Source organism: Lepisma saccharinum, chromosome 8, assembly GCF_977018435.1.
Source record: "Lepisma saccharinum chromosome 8, izLepSacc3.1, whole genome shotgun sequence".
NCBI lineage: Eukaryota > Metazoa > Arthropoda > Insecta > Zygentoma > Lepismatidae > Lepisma > Lepisma saccharinum.
In genome coordinates this window covers 10,791,517-10,814,128 of record NC_139236.1, presented here as the reverse complement: position 1 = coordinate 10,814,128, position 22,612 = coordinate 10,791,517, and the positions used below count along the sequence as shown (strand labels likewise).

The following is a 22,612-nucleotide window of genomic DNA, read 5'->3' as shown; positions in this document are numbered from 1 at the left end:
AGAAAGACCGTGACAATGAGAAATGCGTTAAAGACAACACATCCCGACCTCAAACATCAAAACATGAGCACGGAACACAAAATCCGAAAAGTTGAGCACGGTTGCATACCCCAGTTACACGCGAGGAATGAACGAATCATGTCATGTGGCATACGAGAGACACACCACTCCACCAGGAGGAGGGAAAGAAAAACACAATATCAGATGATTGCGACAACGTGTATTTTTACACGCGACAACTACGTAATATCCCCCCACACACAACAAACAACAAATGCTACAATATCTTACGCACAGACAGTCCTGTCACTGTACACCAACTGAAGATGTCACTTTCACCACACAAAGGGGGTGGGGAGCAATACCAAGAGTGTTCTCACTGAGATTGCCGAGGATAATAATCACAGACGGTTTTCAAAATGTCTGCCGTTTACTTCTACGCAGAGATGACAGCGACGAATCAAGGATTGTCGAGTACGAGCAAACAAGCCAGGTGTATCTGCTACCGTCGCGGCGGCGACGTTGATGCGAGCAACGAGGTCCTCAGCTGATGTGACAGGTGTGTCGTATACGAGGGTTTTCATTTCTCCCCAGAAGAAAAAATCGAGAGGGTTGAGATCTGGCGACCTCGGTGGCCAAGGCACAGGCTCATCCCTACCAATGAACGTATTGCGAAACACGTCATGCAGGAAATGTCGTACATTACAATCGAAATGAGCTGGTGCACCATCGTGTTGGTACCACATTTCTTGCCAAAGGTACGGTCTCCAACAGTTCAGGCAGAACCTCACTAAGAAATGCATGATACGTGCGACCATTCAGGCGAACAGGGAGAATGTATGGTCCAATTAAATGATCATGTACTATCCCGCACCACACATTCACTGAAAACCTGTGCTGGTGATGGGCCACAAAAAGTGCATGTGGGTTGTCAAAGTCCCATACATGACTGTTTCTACTATTGAAGACATCCATCCTGGTGAAAATGGCTTCATCTGTCCACAATACGTTTGCCCCGAAGTGAGGGTTTGTGTCCAGCTGATGCAACAACCATTGGCAAAACTCCATACGAGGGCGAAAGTCACGAGGTAACCGTTCTTGTACTTTCTGCAGTTTAAAAGGGTGCATTCCTTCCTCTGACAACACTCGCCACAAATTCACATGAGACGTGTTTCGTGTCCGAGCGAGCACTCGCGTACTGGTGCCAGGATGTTCTGCGACCGCTGTTAACACATCTTCTGCAAACTGATGTGTGCGTACACTTCGGGGTCTTCCAACTTCTTGCCGCGGTGGTAACACTGACCCTGTTTCACGCAGTCGACTGTCCACTACCTGAAAGAAGGTGTGAGACGGTAAACGTCTATGTGGAAAGCGTTCTCCATAAGACGCCTTGCCTCACGGCTATTACCACGTGCCTCCCCATACATGAGATGCATGTCTGCTAGCTGCTGGGTCGTATACGCAGCCATCTGTGTAATAGGGAGCTGGAACTGCAAAGTATTGTTTTTGTTTAAGACTGGCCCACTGCACAAATTGGCCGTATCACCGTACGAACACAACTGCTGATCATATCCCAGCACCTGCAACACGACTGGAACGACTGCCGGAGAGAACCAACCCTTCGAGCATTTGTTGTTTGTTGTGTGTGTGTGTGGGGGGGATATTACGTAGTTGTCGCGTGTAAAAATACACGTTGTCGCAATCATCTGATATTGTGTCTTTCTTTCCCTCCTCCTGGTGGAGTAATGTGTCTCTCGTATGTCACATGACATGATTCGTTCATTCCTCGCGTGTAACTGGGGTATGCAACCGTGCTCAACTTTTCGGATTTTGTGTTCCGTGCTCATGTTTTGATGTTTGAGGTCGGGATGTGTTGTCTTTAACGCATTTCTCATTGTCACGGTCTTTCTTGCTGCGTTACATACCCTTTCCATGTATTGTTCTTGCTGGAAATCCCCAATTCCTTTGAGGACTCCATTGCGCATGCGTGCAGTGAACTTTTCATAGTGACTTCCGGACTGAGTACATACGATTCCTTTATGATTCCCTTGGAACCGCCTCTCTATCTGTTATAGTATTCGTCCCAGTCAGGTATGACGTTCACTTTGTCACCTTTTGCGAGGCTCCTATCTCGGAAACGAAGCCTCAGTCGTAAAAATGGAACTTAGACTTTTTGCTTGTTTTCGTGTGAGGAATCACCTCCCAAGCGTTGTAAACGACCTTTAGAAACACCCTGTATATATCGCGGACCGAATGTCATTGAACTCTTTTTCAAAAAGATGGTGGAGGAGGTTGAGAACATTGGCAGCTTCTTATGTCAATCGAAATCAATGCTTCCACTATCAAGCGATGAACTGAAATATTACAATAACATTGAGACGTGTCCAGTGTGCGATCAACATTTCACGAATGAGAATCGGAAAGTATTTCACCACAATCACTTCACCGGAAACTATATTAGTGGAATCTGTAACACCTGCAACCTCAAGATCCAGAAGCCCAAGTTCGTACCAATATTTTTCCACAATGGATCCAATTACGATTTCCATTTCTTAATTAGTAATCTTGGATACGATACGCAAAGAATAGATATTCTTGCTCAAAACGAAGAGCGTTATACTTCTATAAGTAAGAAAGTTAAGTTAAGCCAAAGCCAGGCAGCAAATTAAAATACGCAACGTGACAACAGCGTCTACGTAAGCTCCTCTCTTCTGGCTTCCATTCGCTCCTCGCTGCCCAGCAGACGACTTTTTTCTCGTTTCTCATTGGCACCAAAACTGTCGAGCGATCGCTAGCGCGGGAAACGGGACAGGTTCTAACAAACTCTGTATAAATGTACGATGGATAGACAGTTGTACGCGTATGAAGCGAGAAAAACCACAAGGTAGATTTCATAAGATACCTAGCACTCAGTAACTAACAAACTGCATTTTTAATATTAATGTCTTCATGATTAACGAACCTTATTTATTCTCACCACGCAATGGGTAAAATATTTGGAGCATTATCCCACTTTCCGGAAAAATATTGTGTTTCTGCTACTTTTGACTTTTGTTGGCATGATATCCCAGATCACTTTTACGAGACGAGACGAGATAAAACGAGACGAGACGAGACAGAACCCTTCGAGACGGGACACGAGACGGGACAAACGAATATTTTCGAGACGAGACAGCATTTTCACGAGACGGGACGGGACAGACCAAAGTCTCGTCTCGTCTCGTCTCGTGGGCAACACTAGAGATTTGTGCTGAATGAGTTTCGACTTTCTACTTTTCAAGTAAGTTAGTCATAACCACCATACCATTTTTCTTTTTTTAACATTTCAAAATTTGGTTAGATTTCTGATAGCTAAGCAGTACACTGCTTCCTGTATTCAGAAAGTTAAACATTGTATTTGTCTTTTCCAAATTGCCCCAATTTTCTTAAACCACATTACCATAAATAAGCAGCATATCGATTTCCAGGTGTCTGCTTTAAAAATTAAAATGTGAAATATGACAAACCGGCATTTCTGTATTTTTAGCTTCGCCATTTTTTTAGTCTCTGTTGTGGAGTGCATAACACAGCATGCTACGACGTTAGGGGTCCCGGGTTCGAATCCTGGCCTGGGCATGGATATTCTTTGTAATTGTTCCATCATCATAATATCATTACGCATCCTCATCGTCGCGATTAGCCACAAGTGGCAGAAAAGCGACGCAAAATAAATATATTAATCAAATGAATAAATCGTTTCCGCAGTAGCATAAATAACCATTAAATTCTAATTTTACTTCATAGCTTTAAAAATATAAAGATAACATGACATATCATTTAAAATTTTCAAAATCGGCTGTATTCAAAGTAGGACATAGGCCTATAACCAGCACACCGCTTTTTAAATTTATACCATCAAAAATTAAAACAAATTTTGGTGTTGTAAAACATCCCTATTTAGTCATATATCTAGCATACAGATTTTCAACTTACTTGTTTAAAAATAATACGGTTAGATATGACAACCCAGCATTTCCAATTATTAAAAACTTTCCTATTTGGCTGTATTCATGGTAGCATAAATAACCAGCATTCCGATCTTCAAATTTCTGTCTTCAAAAACTGAAACGTTAAAATTGGCACCCTGCATTTCCAAGTAGCACATGTAACCAGCATATTGAGTTTCAAGTTTCTATCTTGAAAATAAGAAAATAATAAAAGAAAGAATAAGATATGGCAACCATGGCACCAGCGAGTGTTTCGAATGAAACGGCTTGGTCTTCTGTATTCTGTACACATTGAATCACTTTTCCTCTGCGCGCCTCGCAGCTTTCTGGCATTCTGAAGGTCGAACTGATTCTGTGCAATAGTTTGGCCAATTACTGTCGCTCGAACCATTATTCAGGACAAAACTCACCTCCGCCGTGGCGTGGACTGTTATCTCAAACCGATATGTCGAACTGTTTTCTCCGAAACTGGTTTCTGAACTGGTGCGAACCAGAATGCTTTTGCATGAGGAGCTTCGAGCTTCGGTTCGTCTGGGCCGGAGTAGAAATTGCCAGAGTCGATTAGAGTTCGAATCCGAATTACCTATCTGATTTCGGTCTGCAGCGCCTAACCAGAACTGATAAAGCGAGGAGTGATTCAGTCTGACCCGAACCAGAACTGAATTTCAGTCGCAATCCCTGCTCGGAGGAGCGTCTTCGAGGTAGGCAAGGTGAGTGAGCGACAGTGTACAGTTCCTTACCATCTGTTTGGTCTGAATAAATCACGCGTGGTCGTTCTTTGATTGATTTCGTTTATCTTGCTTCGCTTTTCTGCCGATTTTGGCTAATTGGGAAGATTGGAATGAGTGATGATATGATGAAATTGATGAATGGACGCTCACAAACATCCATAGCCAGGCCGAGATTCGAACCTTGGCGTGCTAACTACTCCACCACAGGGGCCAGCTATCGATCGTTGTGATTTCCTGCTTTCCTTATTACGGTACGGTCTCTACTCTCCCAGAGGATAAGTGGTCAGTGGCGCTACGAGATGCCACGACCCAGCGTCGTCTTGTCTTAGCGGACGCCGTTCCCTCGGGGGGAAGGTGGGGGGGGGACTAAAATAGTTTATCTTGTGTGTGACAAATTAAAATAAAACCGTTCTATGTCTGGTCCGTCTTCAAGTGGAATGCGACAAGTTCTGCTCTATGTTTGCTAGACACACAATGTTCCAATGGAAATTTTCACGAAACGGAAGGCCACTTGCAGTTGTCTGCTTTGTCTGTGATTACGACAGTGATGAGACGGAACGGGAATATTCCAGAAATTCAGGAACCGTTCCGGTCCATTTCGGCCCCTGTGGGCAAATGATCTGAAAACAACACATAACGATGCATACAATCTTCCTTACCTGTCACACGGTGGCTCCAAATCTTGGCCTGGTGCTCTTGTCATTGACGTCAAGAAAGCAAGAACTGATAATATTTTCAAGTTCATCACTGCGTGTCTACAATCCGTGAGTCAAATAACTTGCAAGCTGAACCACAATACTCTTTTGTAGCTAAACTTCTTCTCTAGAAAAGATAAAGAAAACAAACACGTGAGCTATGGCAGACAGCTTTTGCAACTGATAGGAAAGTGGAAAGCTGTACCTTGGGAGGAGGGGAGAGGGGAGAGGGGAGGGAGGAAAGGTCTTATCATTTCTTGGCATGTAAGGATTAAATTACACGACTTCGATGAACCTGTTTCAAGAATCTCATATCGCTTGCCTTGCAATGTTCGCATAGGCACGGACCAACGTGACTGAATCGAATATGTTCCACGTCGAGTTGACCACGGAGAGGGGAGGAGGGAGTCCATTTTCATGTGAAGGGGAAAAGCTTTGTATCATCTGCTCAGCAACTTGCAGGATAAGTTACCAGGAAACTCTTTGTCACGTAAAAGAGTCAACGTTTTTTAATATCACGATTTAAAGCCAAACCAATCGTAACGGGACTTCGGAAAGCGGAAAACCTTAGATTTTTATTTCGGTATCCATAGGCCACGCAGAATATTGCGTACCCTGAAAATTTAATCACTCTCTCAGAACATTTGTACTAACTAACTAACTCTCTAGCCTTCTTAAACCCGAAGGTTCATGGCTGCAGCAACACATCTTCCATCTGTCCCTATCTTGTGCAAGATCTATATACTCTTTTCCATCCCTACCGATTTCCCTTAGGTCCATCTCAACGTTGTCCCTCCATCTTCGTCTTGGCCTTCCTACTGGTCTCTTACGATCAGGTTTCCCAACAAGAATCCTGTAAACTCCTCTTTCCTCTCCCATTCGTGCCACATGGCCTGCCCACCTAAGTCTTCTTGATTTAATTATTCTAATAATGTCTGGACATGAATACAAATTATGTAGTTCTAAATTATGTAACCTTCTCCACTCACCTGTCTCCTCATCCCTTTTAGGTACAAATATTTTCCTAAGGATCCTATTTTCAAATACTCTCAATTTATGTTCCTCTTTCAATGTAAGGGACCAAGTTTCACACCCATATAATACTACAGGCAAAATTACTGTTTTGTATATTTTAACTTTTAGTTTCTTAGATATTAAACGAGAAGACAAAAGTTTATGAAGAGAGAAGTAACATGCATTTCCTGAATTAAGCCTACTTTTTATTTCCTCTTTAATATAATTTTCATTTGTTAATATTACTCCTAAGTATTTGAATTTGGAAACTGTTTCAAACGAGTTGTTATCAATAATTAGATTTTGATTATTACCTAACACTTGGTTTCGGCCTGTAAGCATATATTTAGTTTTCTCTTTGTTAACTTCCAAACCTATCTCTTTAGCAGTTTTGAAAAATATTTTAGCATTATTCTTAATTGTATTCACATCATCCCCCAGTAAGTCTACATCATCTGCATATGCTAACAACTGAGTCACGCCATATGCTAATGAAATTATAGGTGATTATCAATGTGGATTTAAACGCAACAGATGAACTACAGATCAAATTTTTCACATCAGACAGACACTTGTACTTGTACTACAAGTTTAATATATCATCAAGAATTGCGATATTAAGAAGATAAGTAATGCTTTTACTACTGGATTTTCATATCTTCTTGAAAACATTGGAAGTCTAAAATGTAAGGTAAACAAAACTGTATTTTAAAATAAAAAGTGGTCCGTGGTATACTGTGTTCCAGTGGCGCAGGAACGGAGGGGTACAGGGGTACATTGTACAGTCAACGGCAAAGAATGGTAGGCAAATTGTCCACCACTACTTTCATTACTTTTTTATTCTACATCCTGTGTTGTTTTAAGGAATGAAACTATGTTGGTTCGAAGCAAGCATTGTTCTCGGCTTATTGGCGTAATTATTTCAATTAATTGTCATTACATTGTGTAATACAGACCGAATGAAAATGGTGCTGGACAATTTGCCTACTGTTTCTTTCGTCGTTGGGTGTACCTCCCCAAATTTTTGAAGGGGAGTACTGTACCCCTAAATCCGCAAATTCAGTTGTCTCCCCTGTACCCCCTTAGATAATCTGACAGAGGCAAGGTACTACTCTTAAAATAACATAGTATTTACAATTCACTCCACTCAATAAAAAAAGTTTATATTGTTTATAACTTACAAGCTTTATCTCTTCCTTACCACAGGAATTCAAACCATTGTAAACTTATTTAACTATATTGTGCATGCTACTATTTAGTTTATTGACCTGTGTTCTTGAAAATCTCTTTAAAGAAGATGAAAATGGTTTAATATGTGTGTTGAACGATTAAATCAGGTAAAGTTTACTCCCAGAAAATATACTCCAGAAGAATGCTCTTTTGCGTAAGGGAGGTACACTTTTCCAAAGAAGTGGTCGCGTCAATTCGAAGATAAGATATAAATCTTCATCAGAAGAGTACATGACTGACCTCCTTTTCATTTGAATTCTTCAAATGGAATTTTCCGAAAGAAATACTTACACAAACGAGACGAGACACGACAGACGAACTTAGGGGGGGGGGGGGGGGTACAGTACTCCTATACCTCACCCATAATTTTTCAGAGCTTTGTAAGAGGGTGTTCGGAAAACTATACTTATACCTATTTAATAAGATATTTTTTTAAAAGTAGAGATGGTACTGTGGCAAGAAAAGTCTGTGTTTGCTCTTAATTTTCTAGACGAGACTGAAGTAAATCTCTGCAAAATCAAAACAAGACGATCCTTGACGTCCGAGGCGATCTCATTCGAAACTTTGGTATAATATTTGAAGAAATTCCTTAAAATAAATTTAAATTACTATTTGCCTTATCTACACACACAAAGCTTATATCATATTGATTTTTTTCGAATAAGTCGTATATTTTATTTACTGTAATTGCATAGTTAATCGATTACTGACAATTTCGAGCCTGTGCTGCCCAGTTTCATCTATTCAAGATAAAAATTTCATATTTCGACTGTTCGCAGCGTCGATACAAGATGTAAAGCAGAAAAACGTTATTAAGAAAAGTTTTTGCTTTAATGGCTTATAGCTATACGTTGTGACACTTTGAGTGATGACACAATGTACACTTCGCAACATCTTATTTGACGCCCCGAAATCGTAAACTTAGCAACATTGCACTTCAGCTCCAGGTTAGAGTAGCCAACTTTGAGTAGGTCCTTCCACTAGACGAAAAACGCTGCGGTGATAGGTTTTCAATTTAACACTTTCCATGAACGTAGAAACTATAAACCGCTACTATAATACGCAATCAAACAGAAATAATAAATTGGAAAAAGAACCTTGAAGGATATTTACGATTCTGCTTGCTCGACTTGAAATTTGGGGGGGGGGTTGAAACACTGAATAGAGTTTTTCTCCACCTGGAGGAAATTGCCATCACGTTTGTGCAGAAAGAAGCAAATTTGTGAGGAGTTTATGCGACATTTTATTTACAATAGTTTGCATAATATCGAACAGTTCTCAAAAACATATATTTTACACGACTTGTCGAGCAAATGTGTTTGAAACACAGTAAGGTGGGAGTCTTCATAAACGTCAACATGTTTTTAAGGGTATAACGTCATTAAGTTAACGTAGAGCAGTTGGTTAGAAGCTGCTATCCTTATTTTTCATCAAGCGTGAAAGGTCGCGGGTTCAAATCCCACCCTCTCCTCGTTCTTTTTTTCTTTTATTTTTGTTTGCTGAACAGATACCGTTGATATTAGAATATTTAAAAAATGAATCCGATGTACACTTGAGGGACGTCCCTTCTGCGCATATTTCCCCTTAGAAGTTGGAGATTTCCCGGATTTAAAGTTAAAACTTTTCTTTTTAGTTATTGTTCATATGCTGTTTTAACACACACATCATGATTAATTCACAAATCACATATATGTATTCAGGATGCAAAATGTAATGTTATTTAAGTTATGTATTTTTGTTCTTCACTGACACCTAAAATATTGATTATTTGATTTCGATATACTAAAAAAAGATATGCAGTTATGTTAAGTAGTGATGTAGTGCATTACTGTAACGAAGGAGAACGTTTAATGAGTTCAAATTGCTAAGATTGGTAATTTTATGTCCGTTCCTTCGTAATGACTGTTGTCAATCTCCTCTCCACCATCTTACCATACGTCTAAAACTAATAGTTAATTGCCAATTAACATAAGTAAATTGTTATTGCGACGGAGGCAGATTCGATAAGAAACTACTAATAAGTATTTATATAGTGAGTGACAAACAAAAAATTCAAAACCTCATAAGTAGTGTATATTGGGCGTTTCTACGCAGTACTTAGTAGGTATTCTCTTTTTTTATCAATTGAAAATCAGTTTTTGACATATTTTGACAATTTTTTGTCGATGTTTTAGCGTTTGACGATTTTTTAGTGCAATTTTCACCGCATCTTATTTTTTTCCCACTCGTACTTGGTAGGTATGCATTTGTAGCCTCTTTTTAATCAATTGAAAATCAGTTTTTGACATATTTTGACAAATTTTTGTCGATGTTTTAGCGTTTAGCGATGTTTTTGTAAAATTTCCTATTTTTTTTTTTTTCCCACTCGTACTTGGTACGAATGCCACGATCTTACGTGATATAACTTAACCTATTTATTTTTTTTTCGTGGTAAACTACACGAGAGCCTCTACGTGCTTTGACCTACTTTAGAGTAGAACTATAAAGACAGAGCTGCAACCGAAAGTGAGGCTCGAAGTGAGGCTCGGTGAGGCTCGACTTAATAGTTTGCTCTTGTAAGACATAAGCCTTATTTTCTCGCAGTGTTGCCAACATTTTACTCGAAATAAAATCACCAAGGTTTTTTTTCTTGGTCTAACCTATGTTATTGAACTGCGTCGTCACGTCCAAACCTGCATGACTTCCGAACACTATTGGTTTTATTTATATTTTTTCTTACGTATAGGTGTATATGATGAATCCCCAAACAGATTTTTCCTAAGTCTTACTGTTTCCAAGATAACCCCACTTCCGGTTGCCATTTTGGATTTCTGAACATAGGTTCTATTCATGCTTTTTCTCACGTATAGGTGTACCTGATGAATCTGCAAACAGATTTTGCCTAAGTCTTACAGTTTCCAAGATAACCCCACTTCCGGTCGCCATTTTGGATTTCCGAACATAGGTTTTATTCATATTTTACTTACATATAGGCGTACGTGACGAATCCGCAAACAGATTTTTTCTAAGTCTTACCGTTTCAAAGATAACCCCACTTCCGGTCGCTATTTTGGATTTCCGAGCATAGGTTCTATTCATATTTTACTTACATATAGGCGTACATGACGAATCCGCAAACAGATTTTTCCTAAGTCTCACCGTTTCCAAGATAACTAGTAGTGCAATCAGCCCGGTTCTGCAACAGAAAATGGGGCTCGGTGGGGCTCGGTGGGGCTCGCCAAACCTCAAAAACTCACTTTCTCTCCACGTTCCGCGCCTCATTTATTGCGCTAACGATGTTTCACAGCGTAGAAAACAGCACCAAAACATCAAAAACTCATTTTGATTATTTGGAGCTCACCAAAACCTCAAAAACTTATTTTTATTAATTGAGGTTCACCAAACCTCAAAAACTCTCATTTTCTCTCCATGTTTAGCGCCTTTATTTGTTGCGCTGACACAACGTGATGAGTAAATAATGCAGTTTCTTATCCTTGAAGGATGAATGCACCTTATCGTAATTTTCCAAGCCCCGGTCAAATGTTTGTATATCGTGACCTTTGTAAACCTCTCTCTCGGGAACGATGTGCCACACACACGCGCGTGCACGCCTATATTGTGACGCAAACAAACAAACAAACAAATAATATTTTTTTTTAAGATTTCTGGCCCCCTAACCCCACTTCCGGTCGCCATTTTGGATTTCCGAGCATAGGTTCTATTCATATTTTACTTACATATAGGCGTACGTGATGAATCAGCAAACAGATTTTTCCTAAGTTTTACTGTTTCCAAGATAACCCCACTTCCGGTCGCTATTTTGGATTTCCGATCATAGCTTCTATTCATACTTTTGTCTCACATATAGGTGTACACGATGAATCACCAAACAGATTTTTCCTAAGTCTTACCGTTTCCAAGATAACCCCACTTCCGGTTGCTATTTTGAATTTCCGAACATAGGTTCTATTCATATTTTACTTACATATAGGCGTTCGTGGTGAATCAGCAAACAGATTTTTCCTAAGTCTTACTGTTTCTAAGATAATCCTACTTCCGGTCGCTATTTTGGATTTCCGAACATAGGTTCTATTCATATTTTACTCACGTATAGGCGTACGTGATGAATCCGCAAACAGATTTTTCCTAAGTCATGAATTGGAGGGTTCTATGGCAACTTATATTAATTCTCGTAAGAGAACAGAAAACACACAAAAAAAAAAAAACAATACTGTGGTCACTACAACAAATAGTCTTCTTCAACCCCTATCCAACAAACCAAAAAAAAATCATCATCCTAACTAGAACCATGTAACTAACATTGTGATGACTCATATTAAGTACCTCTTAATTGTATTACTTATAAGGGTATACTATTGCACAACGTTTTTGCAACAAGTTATTACGTAACATTGTGATGACTCATATCTAATGCTCTTTGTTGTATTAACTATAAGGGAGTAAACTATTACACAACATATTGCATGAGTCATATCTAACGTGGCGTCTTCTGATTGGTTAATTATTACAGGTGTTTTTAATACGGTCCGCGTTTTTATTATATAAGACGGCATACACTGCAGATCAGTTAGTCTCGTGAGAGCAGCCGAAGAGTACGGACGTCCTGTTGCAGCGCTCCTCGTTTTTGTAAAAAAATAGGTATTTAACTTTCTTTGAAGCTACATACCATCTATTATTTCAAGTTCAAAGGTGTTTCACGTGGTTTTTCATAGTAATTTCGACCAGATTGAATTTTGACGTGATCGTGCATTTTCTATTTCACCTCAAAAAATTCTATATAAATAACATACCTGAAAATTGTATCGCTATATACTAGACTTTTTGATTTCTGTGATTTTCGAAAAAGCAATGGCATCCACCACCAGTTTCAATCGTAAAAATGATAAAACTGAATGTGTTACTTGTGGGAAGCTAATCTCAAGGAACAATTTATCGGTACACAGGGCAAGATGTAGCGAAACAGGTTCGAGAATTAATCGTTCGTTACCTTCTAAGTCTTGTGCTCGATGCGGAAAGATGATCAGCATTACAAATTTAAGTAAACATCTCAAAATTTGCAAACCATCGACCGAACGAGGAACAGTGAAAAGAAAAATCGATGATCCAGGAACCGAAGCTTCCACTTCCAAGCAAATTAAATTATCGAATGAACGCAAACCAATTAGATCTGCATTCAACGACCAACTCCAGGATTTTTCAATTAAGTCAGAACCAGGCCGTGACATCCTTAGTTTCTTGGATGAAACGAAAACACCTGTACTAAATATTTTGAAAGATAAACTTGAAAACAACTCTATAAAAGTATACGTTGTTCTGTTTTCCGAATACGAGAAAGTCGATGGCACAACGAGTATTTTTTATCATCGTACAAAAAACCAGACACTTTATTTTGCTGACGTCGAAAATTTGGACAACTTCTATTATAAAGTTTCCAACGAGCTGGTTAAGAAACACGACGATTTCGAGGCTAAAGGGTCGGGATGGTCTCTATGTGGAAGTCCTCACACGTTAACCGTTTACGTGAACCGATTCTCGCCTCTTCGCGCTTCCAGCTACGTTCCTCTTCCACCGAACATTCAACACAAGAGGGCCGTGTTAAATATACAGAACAGCGATAACAAGTGTTTTCTCTGGTGTATATTGGCTGCACTGCATCCTGTTTATTGGTCAAATCATCCAGAACAGGTTTCTAATTACAAACAATACGAGACCGACTTTCAAAGTGTAATGTCTGGCATCGAATACCCGGTGACATTGTCGGATATAACAAAGTTCGAAAATCGTGCCGGAAAACGCATCGCTATTAATGTATATTCCTTCACGTCAGATAAATATCTCGTGCACCCCGTCAGGATAAGCGATATCGACGATGACGATGCTCGTGTGATTAATCTTCTTCTAATTTCAAACGAGGATGTTCATCACTACACGCTAATTCGTTCACTATCACGTTTGGTCAAAAGTCAAACTACCAAGCATGAACATTGCATCGAAGTTTGCCCGAGATGCCTAACCACGTTCGACGATCGAAAACAACTCAATTATCGAAATTACACCGGACGTCAAATTGCTATCGAGAAACTTGCCGAACATAAAATTTATTGCGGCGACAACAGACCGGCTAGAATGTTGATGCCCGAAACGAACGAAGTCGAAGAATTCAAAATGCACAAAGCATTGTCGGAACATCCCGCAATCATCGTCGCAGATTTCGAGGCGTTCCTCAAACCACTCTCCTACTGCGAACCGGATCCCGAACTTTCCTCCACAACGCCGTACCAGCTTCATCAACCTAATAGTTTCGGCTATGTTGTTGTGCGACGTGATAAAATAAATGAAGCATATATATACCGCGGGCCAAATGTAATCGAACACTTCCTGGAAAAAATGGTGGAGGAGGTTGAGGTAATTGGTAGCGTACTGCTTACATCAAAACCGATGGCACCTTTAACTGAAAATGAACTTCAAAATTACAATTCCACTGAGGTGTGTCCGGTATGTGATCAAAGTTTCACTGATGAGAACAAAAAAATATTCCACCACGATCATTTCAGCGGAAACTACATAGGTGGAATTTGCAACACGTGCAATCTTAAAATCCAGAAACCTAAATTCATCCCTATATTCTTTCACAACGGAAGCGGATATGATTTTCACCACCTGGTGAGACATCTTGGCTACGATCCGAAACGTATAGGTGTCTTGGCCGAGAATGAAGAACGCTACATTAGTCTCAGCAAGCAAGTGTCGATTCCGGGAACGAAAAATACAATCGAGATGCGCTTCCTGGATTCGTATAGATTTCTCTCTGCCAGCCTGGACGCTTTAGCAAACAAACTCATCGACGATCAATTTAAAATAACTAGAGCTAGTTTTCCCAACGTAGACATAGAACTTGTTAGACGTAAAGGGGTTTATTCTTACGAATATGTTAGTGATAATTCTAAATTTAACGACGACGCTCTCCCACCTCCAAGAGAATTTTACAGCAGACTCAGAGAGAAAGGAATCACGGACGAAGAATACCAACACGCGCAACTCATGTGGGAGAAATTAGAATGTAGGACGCTCGGAGACTACCACGACGCATACTTAAAACTGGACGTGACGATACTCGCGGATGTTTTTCAAGCGTTCAGGAAAACGGCAACGAATATTTATAAATTAGATCCAGCGTATTTCTACAGTCTACCGGGATTAGCGTGGTCGGCAATGTTATTCCAGACAAAGGTCAAGCTGGAACTGATATCGGACGTTGACATGTTACTTTTCATCGAAAGAGGGATACGAGGTGGAATGGTGCAATGCGTACAGAGACATGCAAAAGCTAATAACGTACACATGAAAGAAGATTACGATTCAAATCGAGCATCGAATTACATCTTCTACGCCGACGTTAATAATCTCTACGGACATGCCATGGTTCAGAAACTTCCTTACGGGGGATTCGAATGGTTAGATCCCACTTCGATAGACATTATTCATTTCGACGATAGCGAGTGTGGTTTCTTCGCAGAGGTAGATCTCCAATTCTCCGACCACCTGCACGACACGTTTTCGGATTTGCCTCCGACTCCCGAAATCAAATGTCCACCCGACTCGGTTCAAGACAAGCTTTTGTTAACATTGGACCCTAAACAGAGATACGTCGTCCACTACAAGAATCTCCGGTTTTTGATTGGGAAGGGTGTTCAGATAGTAAATGTTAGAAGAATACTAAAGTTTAAACATTCCACGTGGTTAAGACCGTACATAGAAACTAACACACAACATAGAACAGCTGCCTCTTCCGATTTAGACAAGGACTTCTTTAAATTAATGAACAATGCGGTGTACGGAAAGACCATGGAGAATGTTAGAAAGCACGTAGACGTGAAATTAATTTCCGATAAGAATAAATGTCGGAAGTGGATAGCCGATCCTAGATTCAAGTCGAGAAAAATTTACAACGAGAATTTGGCACTTTTCAATCTAGATATAAAATTGATGAAATTCAGAAAACCAATTTACGTTGGCGCAACGGTTCTCGACTTGTCGAAACTTTACATGTTCGAATTTCATTACGACGTGATGAAACCCTTCTACAATGATAAGATATCACTTTTGTACACGGACACCGACAGCTTCATTTACAGCATACAAACACCTAACCTATACGAAGACATAAAAAATCCTTCCATGCTTGAGTATTTCGATACTTCTGCGTATCCTCAACCCAACAGATTTGGGATTCCATCTCGTAACAAAAAAGTCCTAGGTAAACTGAAAGATGAATGTAACGGTGATATTATTGTAGAGTTCGCGGGTTTGCGTTCGAAGATGTATGCCATGAGAACAGAGAGTAGCGTCACGAAGAAAGCAAAAGGTGTGGGCAAGAATACGGTGGAGAACAAACTCACCTTCCACGATTACATCGATTGCCTTTACTCACAATCGACGATACTAAGTATAGAACAAAGAATCCAAAGTGTAGACCACGTGATTACAACAAACGAAGTTAGGAAAGTAGCATTAGATCCGCACGACGATAAAAGATGTATTTTGTCTTGTGGAATCCACACGTTGCCTTGGGGACACTATTGTTTAGAAAATAGTAAAAATTGTAGGAAATGCAATTGAAAAAAAATAAACTTAAATAACTATAACTAAAATAAAAAAAACTTTGACTGTCTCAAATTATCACATACACAATAAAAAACTAGCAAGGACAATGAATCTCTTTGGTTTCCTCAAGCAAACAATGGAGACTGTACACCGCAAGGCAGATCATGAATTTCTACCTTCCATGTTATCTAAACTCAACGGCCTGTTGATCAATCAATTTTCAAAACGTTGCTCTTCTTGCTGGAACAGGGACGATTTCGGATTCGCGACGATCGACGTGACGAGGAAACCCAACGACGGAAAATACAGAAACAAAATCAACGACTTTCAAAACGTTGCAACGTTGTGAGAAACTTTCTCACAACGTTGCAACGTTTTGAAAGTCGTTGATTTTGTTTCTGTATTTTCCGTCGTTGGGTTTCCTCGTCACGTCGATCGTCGCGAATCCGAAATCGTCCCTGTTCCAGCAAGAAGAGCAACGTTTTGAAAATTGATTGATCAACAGGCCGTTGAGTTTAGATAACATGGAAGGTAGAAATTCATGATCTGCCTTGCGGTGTACAGTCTCCATTGTTTGCTTGAGGAAACCAAAGAGATTCATTGTCCTTGCTAGTTTTTTATTGTGTATGTGATAATTTGAGACAGTCAAAGTTTTTTTTATTTTAGTTATAGTTATTTAAGTTTATTTTTTTTCAATTGCATTGCCTACAATTTTTACTATTTTCTAAACAATAGTGTCCCCAAGGCAACGTGTGGATTCCACAAGACAAAATACATCTTTTATCGTCGTGCGGATCTAATGCTACTTTCCTAACTTCGTTTGTTGTAATCACGTGGTCTACACTTTGGATTCTTTGTTCTATACTTAGTATCGTCGATTGTGAGTAAAGGCAATCGATGTAATCGTGGAAGGTGAGTTTGTTCTCCACCGTATTCTTGCCCACACCTTTTGCTTTCTTCGTGACGCTACTCTCTGTTCTCATGGCATACATCTTCGAACGCAAACCCGCGAACTCTACAATAATATCACCGTTACATTCATCTTTCAGTTTACCTAGGACTTTTTTGTTACGAGATGGAATCCCAAATCTGTTGGGTTGAGGATACGCAGAAGTATCGAAATACTCAAGCATGGAAGGATTTTTTATGTCTTCGTATAGGTTAGGTGTTTGTATGCTGTAAATGAAGCTGTCGGTGTCCGTGTACAAAAGTGATATCTTATCATTGTAGAAGGGTTTCATCACGTCGTAATGAAATTCGAACATGTAAAGTTTCGACAAGTCGAGAACCGTTGCGCCAACGTAAATTGGTTTTCTGAATTTCATCAATTTTATATCTAGATTGAAAAGTGCCAAATTCTCGTTGTAAATTTTTCTCGACTTGAATCTAGGATCGGCTATCCACTTCCGACATTTATTCTTATCGGAAATTAATTTCACGTCTACGTGCTTTCTAACATTCTCCATGGTCTTTCCGTACACCGCATTGTTCATTAATTTAAAGAAGTCCTTGTCTAAATCGGAAGAGGCAGCTGTTCTATGTTGTGTGTTAGTTTCTATGTACGGTCTTAACCACGTGGAATGTTTAAACTTTAGTATTCTTCTAACATTTACTATCTGAACACCCTTCCCAATCAAAAACCGGAGATTCTTGTAGTGGACGACGTATCTCTGTTTAGGGTCCAATGTTAACAAAAGCTTGTCTTGAACCGAGTCGGGTGGACATTTGATTTCGGGAGTCGGAGGCAAATCCGAAAACGTGTCGTGCAGGTGGTCGGAGAATTGGAGATCTACCTCTGCGAAGAAACCACACTCGCTATCGTCGAAATGAATAATGTCTATCGAAGTGGGATCTAACCATTCGAATCCCCCGTAAGGAAGTTTCTGAACCATGGCATGTCCGTAGAGATTATTAACGTCGGCGTAGAAGATGTAATTCGATGCTCGATTTGAATCGTAATCTTCTTTCATGTGTACGTTATTAGCTTTTGCATGTCTCTGTACGCATTGCACCATTCCACCTCGTATCCCTCTTTCGATGAAAAGTAACATGTCAACGTCCGATATCAGTTCCAGCTTGACCTTTGTCTGGAATAACATTGCCGACCACGCTAATCCCGGTAGACTGTAGAAATACGCTGGATCTAATTTATAAATATTCGTTGCCGTTTTCCTGAACGCTTGAAAAACATCCGCGAGTATCGTCACGTCCAGTTTTAAGTATGCGTCGTGGTAGTCTCCGAGCGTCCTACATTCTAATTTCTCCCACATGAGTTGCGCGTGTTGGTATTCTTCGTCCGTGATTCCTTTCTCTCTGAGTCTGCTGTAAAATTCTCTTGGAGGTGGGAGAGCGTCGTCGTTAAATTTAGAATTATCACTAACATATTCGTAAGAATAAACCCCTTTACGTCTAACAAGTTCTATGTCTACGTTGGGAAAACTAGCTCTAGTTATTTTAAATTGATCGTCGATGAGTTTGTTTGCTAAAGCGTCCAGGCTGGCAGAGAGAAATCTATACGAATCCAGGAAGCGCATCTCGATTGTATTTTTCGTTCCCGGAATCGACACTTGCTTGCTGAGACTAATGTAGCGTTCTTCATTCTCGGCCAAGACACCTATACGTTTCGGATCGTAGCCAAGATGTCTCACCAGGTGGTGAAAATCATATCCGCTTCCGTTGTGAAAGAATATAGGGATGAATTTAGGTTTCTGGATTTTAAGATTGCACGTGTTGCAAATTCCACCTATGTAGTTTCCGCTGAAATGATCGTGGTGGAATATTTTTTTGTTCTCATCAGTGAAACTTTGATCACATACCGGACACACCTCAGTGGAATTGTAATTTTGAAGTTCATTTTCAGTTAAAGGTGCCATCGGTTTTGATGTAAGCAGTACGCTACCAATTACCTCAACCTCCTCCACCATTTTTTCCAGGAAGTGTTCGATTACATTTGGCCCGCGGTATATATATGCTTCATTTATTTTATCACGTCGCACAACAACATAGCCGAAACTATTAGGTTGATGAAGCTGGTACGGCGTTGTGGAGGAAAGTTCGGGATCCGGTTCGCAGTAGGAGAGTGGTTTGAGGAACGCCTCGAAATCTGCGACGATGATTGCGGGATGTTCCGACAATGCTTTGTGCATTTTGAATTCTTCGACTTCGTTCGTTTCGGGCATCAACATTCTAGCCGGTCTGTTGTCGCCGCAATAAATTTTATGTTCGGCAAGTTTCTCGATAGCAATTTGACGTCCGGTGTAATTTCGATAATTGAGTTGTTTTCGATCGTCGAACGTGGTTAGGCATCTCGGGCAAACTTCGATGCAATGTTCATGCTTGGTAGTTTGACTTTTGACCAAACGTGATAGTGAACGAATTAGCGTGTAGTGATGAACATCCTCGTTTGAAATTAGAAGAAGATTAATCACACGAGCATCGTCATCGTCGATATCGCTTATCCTGACGGGGTGCACGAGATATTTATCTGACGTGAAGGAATATACATTAATAGCGATGCGTTTTCCGGCACGATTTTCGAACTTTGTTATATCCGACAATGTCACCGGGTATTCGATGCCAGACATTACACTTTGAAAGTCGGTCTCGTATTGTTTGTAATTAGAAACCTGTTCTGGATGATTTGACCAATAAACAGGATGCAGTGCAGCCAATATACACCAGAGAAAACACTTGTTATCGCTGTTCTGTATATTTAACACGGCCCTCTTGTGTTGAATGTTCGGTGGAAGAGGAACGTAGCTGGAAGCGCGAAGAGGCGAGAATCGGTTCACGTAAACGGTTAACGTGTGAGGACTTCCACATAGAGACCATCCCGACCCTTTAGCCTCGAAATCGTCGTGTTTCTTAACCAGCTCGTTGGAAACTTTATAATAGAAGTTGTCCAAATTTTCGACGTCAGCAAAATAAAGTGTCTGGTTTTTTGTACGATGATAAAAAATACTCGTTGTGCCATCGACTTTCTCGTATTCGGAAAACAGAACAACGTATACTTTTATAGAGTTGTTTTCAAGTTTATCTTTCAAAATATTTAGTACAGGTGTTTTCGTTTCATCCAAGAAACTAAGGATGTCACGGCCTGGTTCTGACTTAATTGAAAAATCCTGGAGTTGGTCGTTGAATGCAGATCTAATTGGTTTGCGTTCATTCGATAATTTAATTTGCTTGGAAGTGGAAGCTTCGGTTCCTGGATCATCGATTTTTCTTTTCACTGTTCCTCGTTCGGTCGATGGTTTGCAAATTTTGAGATGTTTACTTAAATTTGTAATGCTGATCATCTTTCCGCATCGAGCACAAGACTTAGAAGGTAACGAACGATTAATTCTCGAACCTGTTTCGCTACATCTTGCCCTGTGTACCGATAAATTGTTCCTTGAGATTAGCTTCCCACAAGTAACACATTCAGTTTTATCATTTTTACGATTGAAACTGGTGGTGGATGCCATTGCTTTTTCGAAAATCACAGAAATCAAAAAGTCTAGTATATAGCGATACAATTTTCAGGTATGTTATTTATATAGAATTTTTTGAGGTGAAATAGAAAATGCACGATCACGTCAAAATTCAATCTGGTCGAAATTACTATGAAAAACCACGTGAAACACCTTTGAACTTGAAATAATAGATGGTATGTAGCTTCAAAGAAAGTTAAATACCTATTTTTTTACAAAAACGAGGAGCGCTGCAACAGGACGTCCGTACTCTTCGGCTGCTCTCACGAGACTAACTGATCTGCAGTGTATGCCGTCTTATATAATAAAAACGCGGACCGTATTAAAAACACCTGTAATAATTAACCAATCAGAAGACGCCACGTTAGATATGACTCATGCAATATGTTGTGTAATAGTTTACTCCCTTATAGTTAATACAACAAAGAGCATTAGATATGAGTCATCACAATGTTACGTAATAACTTGTTGCAAAAACGTTGTGCAATAGTATACCCTTATAAGTAATACAATTAAGAGGTACTTAATATGAGTCATCACAATGTTAGTTACATGGTTCTAGTTAGGATGATGATTTTTTTTTTGGTTTGTTGGATAGGGGTTGAAGAAGACTATTTGTTGTAGTGACCACAGTATTGTTTTTTTTTTTTTGTGTGTTTTCTGTTCTCTTACGAGAATTAATATAAGTTGCCATAGAACCCTCCAATTCATGACTTAGGAAAAATCTGTTTGCGGATTCATCACGTACGCCTATACGTGAGTAAAATATGAATAGAACCTATGTTCGGAAATCCAAAATAGCGACCGGAAGTAGGATTATCTTAGAAACAGTAAGACTTAGGAAAAATCTGTTTGCTGATTCACCACGAACGCCTATATGTAAGTAAAATATGAATAGAACCTATGTTCGGAAATTCAAAATAGCGACCGGAAGTGGGGTTATCTTGGAAACAGTAAGACTTAGGAAAAATCTGTTTGGTGATTCATCGTGTACACCTATATGTGAGAAAAAGTATGAATAGAAGCTATGATCGGAAATCCAAAATAGCGACCGGAAGTGGGGTTATCTTGGAAACAGTAAAACTTAGGAAAAATCTGTTTGCTAATTCATCACGTACGCCTATATGTAAGTAAAATATGAATAGAACCTATGCTCGGAAATCCAAAATGGCGACCGGAAGTGGGGTTAGGGGGCCAGAAATCTTAAAAAAAAATATTATTTGTTTGTTTGTTTGTTTGCGTCACAATATAGGCGTGCACGCGCGTGTGTGTGGCACATCGTTCCCGAGAGAGAGGTTTACAAAGGTCACAATATACAAACATTTGACCGGGGCTTGGAAAATTACGATAAGGTGCATTCATCCTTCAAGGATAAGAAACTGCATTATTTACTCATCACGTTGTGTCAGCGCAACAAATAAAGGCGCTAAACATGGAGAGAAAATGAGAGTTTTTGAGGTTTGGTGAACCTCAATTAATAAAAATAAGTTTTTGAGGTTTTGGTGAGCTCCAAATAATCAAAATGAGTTTTTGATGTTTTGGTGCTGTTTTCTACGCTGTGAAACATCGTTAGCGCAATAAATGAGGCGCGGAACGTGGAGAGAAAGTGAGTTTTTGAGGTTTGGCGAGCCCCACCGAGCCCCACCGAGCCCCATTTTCTGTTGCAGAACCGGGCTGATTGCACTACTAGTTATCTTGGAAACGGTGAGACTTAGGAAAAATCTGTTTGCGGATTCGTCATGTACGCCTATATGTAAGTAAAATATGAATAGAACCTATGCTCGGAAATCCAAAATAGCGACCGGAAGTGGGGTTATCTTTGAAACGGTAAGACTTAGAAAAAATCTGTTTGCGGATTCGTCACGTACGCCTATATGTAAGTA

The 22,612-nt window shown here is 39.8% G+C and overlaps 1 protein-coding gene across 1 annotated transcript in view; it reads right to left on the bottom strand.

Moving 5' to 3' along the window:
- Nucleotides 1-22,612, bottom strand: part of LOC145991369 (trehalase-like) — a 214,774-nt gene that overhangs the window by 164,562 nt on the left and 27,600 nt on the right. The window contains exon 2 of the mRNA XM_083127361.1: nt 5,377-5,539. Coding sequence (XP_082983487.1) covers nt 5,377-5,462 — 86 coding nt within the window. The 5' untranslated portion in view covers nt 5,463-5,539. The remainder of the gene's footprint in view (nt 1-5,376; nt 5,540-22,612) is intronic.